This window comes from Chenopodium album, chromosome 7 (assembly GCF_948465745.1).
Source record: "Chenopodium album chromosome 7, dcCheAlbu1.1, whole genome shotgun sequence".
In the NCBI taxonomy this organism is placed as follows: Eukaryota; Viridiplantae; Streptophyta; class Magnoliopsida; order Caryophyllales; family Amaranthaceae; genus Chenopodium; species Chenopodium album.
The window spans coordinates 32,127,427-32,134,464 of NC_137840.1; the positions used below are offsets into that span (position 1 = coordinate 32,127,427).

At 36.8% G+C, this 7,038-nt stretch overlaps 1 protein-coding gene across 1 annotated transcript; it reads left to right on the forward strand.

Moving 5' to 3' along the window:
• The first annotated feature begins 60 nt into the window (after positions 1-60).
• LOC145640140 (uncharacterized) lies at positions 61-1,223 on the forward strand. The gene is made up of 4 exons (XM_081691448.1): positions 61-204; positions 400-523; positions 740-972; positions 1,092-1,223. Exons 1-4 carry the CDS (start codon positions 61-63, stop codon positions 1,221-1,223), a joined length of 633 nt encoding a protein of 210 aa, XP_081547574.1.
• The last annotated feature ends 5,815 nt before the right edge of the window (positions 1,224-7,038 follow it).

The following is a 7,038-nucleotide window of genomic DNA, read 5'->3' on the forward strand; positions in this document are numbered from 1 at the left end:
TGGAGTATTATCAAGGATGACATTTATACTGTTGTGCTTGATTTCTTCACTCATGGCAGGATGGCTAAGCAGTGGAACTTTACCACTATCACTCTTGTCCCTAAAGTGAATAATCCTTCTTATGTGAAAGAATATAGGCCTATTTCTTGTTGTACTCTTGTTTACAAACTGATCTCAAAGGTGCTCACTTCCAAGCTTTCTAAGGTGGTGGGCTCTGTTATCAATGATGCTTAGGCTGGCTTCATTCCTGGCAAGCACATTGGTGACAACATTCTTTTAGCTACTGAACTGATTAAGGGTTACTCTCATAAACATGTTACTTCTAGGTGCATGTTGAACATTGATTTAAGGAAAGCCTATGACTCAGTTGAATGAAGCTTTTTGAATACTATTTTGTAGGAGCTAGGGTTCCCTACTCAGTTCATCTCTTGGATTATAGGATGTATTTCTACTGTTTCCTATTCTATTCTAGTTAATGGTTACCCCTCAATTCATTTCCCTGCTCAGAAAGGTTTGAGGCAAGGTGATCCAATGTCCCCCTTTTTGTTTGCTATTTGTATGGAATATCTTTCTAGATGTTTATCTGAGATGACCCTAAACCTTGAGTTTAACTTCCACCCTAGATGTTAAAAGCTAGGGATTACTCACATGATGTTTGCCGATGATTTGCTTCTTTTCTGTAGAGTTGACCTTGTCTCTATTCAGTTAGTTTTGCAAGCTTTTTAGAAGTTATCTACAGCTTCTAGCTTAGCTACTAATTTGGATAAAAGTGATGCTTACTTTGGAGGGGTAGATGCTCAAGATCATGCTACTTTCATCACTGTTCTAGGGGTTTCTAAAGGTTCTTTGCCTTTTAGATATCTTGGGGTGCTTCTCTCTTCTAAAAGCTTACCATCTCTCAGTGTAGGCCTTTGGTGGAGAAAGTCACAGCTAGAATTGACAGTCTTGCTGATATACATCTCTCTTATACAGGTAGGCTTTAGCTGATTAAGAGTGTGATGTTTGGTATCCAAGCTTTTTGGGCTCAGATCTTTATTTTGCCTTAAAAGATTCTAAGGGAAATTGAAGCTAAATTTAGATGCTTTCTATAGACTGGGAAAGGAAATCCTAGTAGGAAAGCTTTAATCTCTTGGAAGTTTCTTTGTCTTCCTAAAGCTTGTGGAGGTTGGAACTTGACTTCCTTGGAAGACTGGAATAAAGCTGCTATCACTAAAATCCTTTAGGATATTTCTCACAAAGCTGATAATAAAATGGGTTCATATTTATTATTTAAAGGACAGGAACTTTTGGTCTTTTTCTGTGCTCATGAAATGCTCTTGGGTTTTAAAGAAGATTATGGATTGTAGAGCCTTGATTGACAACATTGGTGGGTGGACTGGTCTTGTTATCAATGGTAAACTGAATATCAGGAAGGTGTATAATCAGATTAGACCTCATAGTGATAATGTGACTTGGAAAAGGTTGATCTGTAACAATAAGTGTTTAGGGTAATTTTACCCCGCCACGTGGTCCAATCAGAGGATGACACGTGTCAGCCCCAGGATGGCCCAAAGTGGACCTATCCCTGCTTGACACGTGTCACTCCAGAAATCAAGGGGAAAATGGCAGGCTTTAGGCCCAAATCCCGAGAAAGCCGCAATGCGGCGCAACCCACCAATGATTAGGGTTCAATGACCTAATCAGGGGCACAAATCCCGAGGACCCTATAAATAGAGAGATTCCCCTCTTTTGGAGGGCATGTTTTACCATTTATTACAAACTGTCCCTGTGATAGAGACATCTAAGCTTCGAATCCGAGCAGATACCCACCTAGATTTCCGCACCTTTTTCTCCCCCTTCAGGTTACTAACTTATTCGTCGGAGGCGGAGCACCACCCAACCGGTGTCTCCGTTTGTTTTGCAGGTACAGGCCGCACTGGACCAGTCTTTGTGTTGTAACTCTCCCGAGGGACAAAAATACCCAAAACATTTGGCGCCGTTTGTGGGGAGAGTACCTCGAAGATGGTTCAAGAGTCTGTACCACCTCCTAACCGTCTGGGCGATGACCCAGAAGTTTTTACAGACCAGGAGGATGAAGATCCTCAGGTCGAAACCTATACAGCCGATGATGGCTCTTTGATAACCAAGCGCATCCGGCCCAGAGAGACTCTGGAGCGGGGTGCCTCCCAGGCGGGTGCAAATCGACCCCCTGGGCAGCCGGAAGGGGAAACCCATACGTCAGCTGGATCAGCACCTGTCACCCGAGATGAACTCATGAGATTCATGACAAGTTTCAAGGGTGAAATTAAAGAACTGATCACTAAGAGCCGGGCTGGCCCAAGTAGGGGTCAGATGGTCAAGAAGACTCCTCTGGAAAAGGGGAAGTTAGTCAGAGATCGGCAGCCCACTCCTCATCCAAAGGAGAAGGAAGCCGGGACCATTGATTGGTCCAAAATTCTTCTACCTAAGAGGAATACCAACAATACCCGCCGGACCTAGCAGCCGGTGGGAAGTAAAAAGTCAACTCTTGATGCCCGGGAGATCATCGACCGGAAGAGAAATCAACAGTTGTCTGAGTCGGCTTCTACGTCGAATTTTCCAAATAGCTTCAACAATACTTCTGCAGGGAATGCACTTTCCTTGCATGAGAGTCAGACAGGCGGTAATACCGTCCACTCTGACCCTCAGATGATCGGGACTACACCATATGTACCTTCTCAGGTCTACGGTCAGTACCCACCTTACTATGTGCAGCCGGCCCTCTTCGGAGGTTAGGCGGCATATCATAATGTCCAGCCACTGGACTGGTAGCTCTGTCTGCTTTGACTGGGTGAACAACCTTCTGCGTTCACCCGGGAGATAACCGAGGCGGCACAGCCAGCCAAGGTTAAGAATGTATTGGTAGGTACCTATGATGGTACCACCAACCCGGAAGATCACCTCATGGCTTACACCAACCTCATGTACTTACAGGGGTTGGATGATGCCACTTGGTGTCGATGCTTCCCGGCTACGTTGAAGGGCATTGCCCAACAATGGTTTGGCAATTTGCCAGCCGGGTCCATTGATAGCTTCAGGAAGCTTGCCTTCCTGTTTGCTTCCAACTTCTCAATAAACATCCATGCTAAGAAAACAAGCCTAGACTTGAGTACCATTAAGCAGGGGGAAGGAGAAGGGTTGCGCTCCTATGTCAGGCAGTTCAATCTGATTAGAATTCAGATTCAAGGACTGTCTGATGAGGTAGCTTTTACAGACTTTTTCAAGGGTCTGAGAGACGGGTCGACTTTTAAGTTCGACCTAGTCAGAAAAGGGGCTTTCACTTTACAAGCGGCCCTGAGGAAGGCGGAAAGCTATATTCAAGCAACCGACCTCTACTCGCCTGGTAATCAGTCGGACTCCAAGAAGTCTCATAAACAGAAAGACAGCCGGCCTGCTCAGCTGGCCAAAAATAAAGAAGAGAGCAAGAAAAGAAAAGAAGTTTGGGCGGTTAGTGATTCTGACCAGCCGTCCCAGAAGAAGAAGAAAGAATTTAAACCGTACGTTCCTAAGTACGAGTTTAACAAGGACTGCAACTCCATCCTCATGGAAATTAAGGACCGGCTGTCCCTAGAGAAGCTGAATCCAATGAAAAGTTTCATTCAATCTATTATAATAATTCAGGTATCTATACCAATTTTAGGGTATTTCATTCACTATGGTATTTACATACTATTACACTATTAGTGTTAACTGCACTATCTTGCCAAATATCATATCTATTAAACATATCTTTATTTTGGAACCGATCTTATACAACCTACACTTCAGGTGTAGTGATTCAAGTACAATTGGTAAGATTTTATCTCAATGTATACACATAATTAATATGACCAAAATGTATCTTCAACGCTATGCAACATGAGTCATAACTGAATACAAATCAAATCATAAATGTGCAACATATCTTGATAATATATATACAAAAGTTGACATATATATAACTTTTCAAACTACCATTTTATAGGGATCATAAATGTTCTTTATTTATTTAATTTTTCCAACTTTTGCTAATTCGTTCTTCTCCCCCTAAGTTGGTAAAATATCTCATTTATAGGGGTGCCTTATTATATACCAACTTAGTAGATAAATTTGCATTAATAAAATTCACTTCATTAGGAAAATCACAATCAAAATTTATTTCTCAGAAGATTTGTATTAAACAAGCTTTTATCTCTTCTAGAGAGCAATTTTTAAATCATTTCTTCATTAACTATACATTGCATAACACATATGTATTTATTTATAAATCTTTCATAATTTGAGATCAATAATTCAACATCAATGGGGAGACATATGTTGTGCAGTTGAATTTCCTTCTTTTCTATTTCTTATGTGCTGACATACAATAGCCCCCAATCAATAGAATTATTATACAAGCATATATCACTTGCTTGTAATTCTACTAGGTGGTGATCTTTTGGATCTTTAAAGACTTAAATAGTGTATTTGATGAACTTCTGGTCACATAATAGTTGACAATAATATATACGTTATTTTGGTAAACTTTTGGTCACCCATTACTCTTTTATATAAGAAATCAAAACTTATTAACCCTTGAAATTCTCATATATACAAATTATTATGAATCACAATCCAAATATAGCTCAATCTCAATGTTATGTCTTGCCATTCAATTCATTTCATATATTTAACATTGAGAGAATGTCAGCACATTATTAAATGAAACTTCAGGTTTCCATAACGGGTAATTATTCAACCCGGATTGCCTAATTTAATTATCACATCCAATCACTTCTTTAAATTAAACTCTGGTCAGTTTTCCAACAATAGTGATCACTTTATTATTAATCTTACGTTATGCATGACCATGAATTTGATGTGATATTTGAACATCAACATGTGTTTCTTTATACAATTGGCAAGACGATCAACAAATATTTTATCCAATAATTTACTCATACTCTGCTGGAGTTTTGACTATAATCTTGATACATGTTAATCTTGTTGAATATTTCATACTCTTTTGGAGTCTTTTATATAATCATGAAACATATAAATTTCACTAAAAGTGATTTCTTCTAGAAATGTAATGGGATTTATCATTTCCTCAAATTTGTCATTAACAATAGTTGCTCCATTCCTTTTCTGAAGGTTGTTATATTTTAACTCTATTGGACTACAACGCTTCGGACGTGCTTTAGGTTCATTAGTAACCGATGTTGTCATTCTGGGACAATAATTTTAATTAGAGCATTTATAATTAGTATGTGATCAGTGCCATTTATATCCATCTTCAAGATGGTATCATTTCAAAATATTTAAATGTATTGTACATTATGAATTAAGAAGAGTTCCTGAAGAACTTATATACGACCTATTGTAATATCCAACCCTATAAAGTTTATATCTTGAATTTGCAATTATTATCAAACTCTTGAAAATCTATATACATGACAATATTATTAACATCTCAACCTGAATTTTGAGCATATGAGAGTTAATGAAATTAACTATTTGTATTTGCAAGAGAACTATCATGTCAATCATGAAAATTCTACAGAATATTAACGGGATACTTATGCTTGAAATGTTTGATCAATGTATATAATTACATGTGTTATATTATTAAGATTAAAAACATTAATAATATCATGTGTTGCCATATAATTATTAAGAAATGTTTGATCAAATAATGATCATCAATTTCTATTATTCACGGCCTCCAGAAGAAGGCATAAAGTATAATGGTTAAGGAAACTTTAAATAGAGATTTCGAATGCAATATGGACAAACACATGTATTATTGTTATAGGTTTGGTGATATGAAGACTCACTTGTTCGCGTAAAGATTTGAAGATTTGGGAGGATCGAAAATCAAGGGATGATACTATTCTGCGTTATGTGAGAAGACTCTCAACTTAGATTCATTGCATTAAAAGACCTCAAGTTATGTATTCATCAGGGGGAGAAATTACGCGCTGCACTCTTTTTCCCTTAACCATGGTTTTTGTCCCATATTGGGTTTTCCTGGTAAGGTTTTTAACGAGGCAGCATTTCGAGCGTATTGTTGTACTCTTTTTTCTTCATTAGGTTTTTATCACACAAGGTTTTTCCTAATAAGGTTTTAATGAGGCACAGTCTTCGATAATGGACATCCAATGAGGAGTGTTATGAAATATTTGTGGATATCCATTATCATCCTTTGTATCATTCTGGAACAATCTAGATCTAGGGTTTATATTCTTATCCATCCAAACCCTAATCATATTGTATGTATATATATATACCTTATCATATGGAATAAAAGATACTGATCAATTCTCTTCCCAATTTCACTCTTATTCTCTTTATTTTATAACAATTTAAAATTTTTAAAAAACAAATGTAATAAGAAATAAAATACGGCCGAAAAAAAAGTTGAGCTAGTATTCGCTCTGTCTTAGAATATTTGTGACGCTAAAACTTTTTCATTATTTATAGTTTTGACCATAATTTCTTTTTAAAAAGTTAAAATAAATTTTAAAAGTTGATATTTGAAAAATTTATCATGAATCTAATAAGGTTTAACTTATTAATTTATTTTGATGATATAAATTACAAAATGTAGTCAAAATTAACTTTTAAGAACGAAGGTAGTATAATTTTTGAAATAATTTTAATTACATAATTACATAAAAATATTCCGTCCAAAAAATTATACAGTATTTAAATGAAACTAAATCAATACATTGACATATTTGTACAATGTTAAATGTGGCCATGTTTGGTAAATGGCTTTTCGATGACTTTTTGGTTAGCTTTTGACTTTTGGCTTTTTTATGTGGTCAAACAGCCAAAAAATGTGTTGGATAATTGGCTTCTTAGTCAGCGAAAAAGCTGGCTTTTAAGCCAAAATGAAAAAGCTGCTTTGAGTAGCTTTTTTTGTTGGCTTTGGCTTGTTAGCCCACAAATTATCTAATAAACAGCGAACAACAAACAATTAATTTACCAAACACTTTTATAAACAATCAATTTCAAAAGCCATCATAAACGGCCAAGCATTGCAGTTGGTCAAACAAG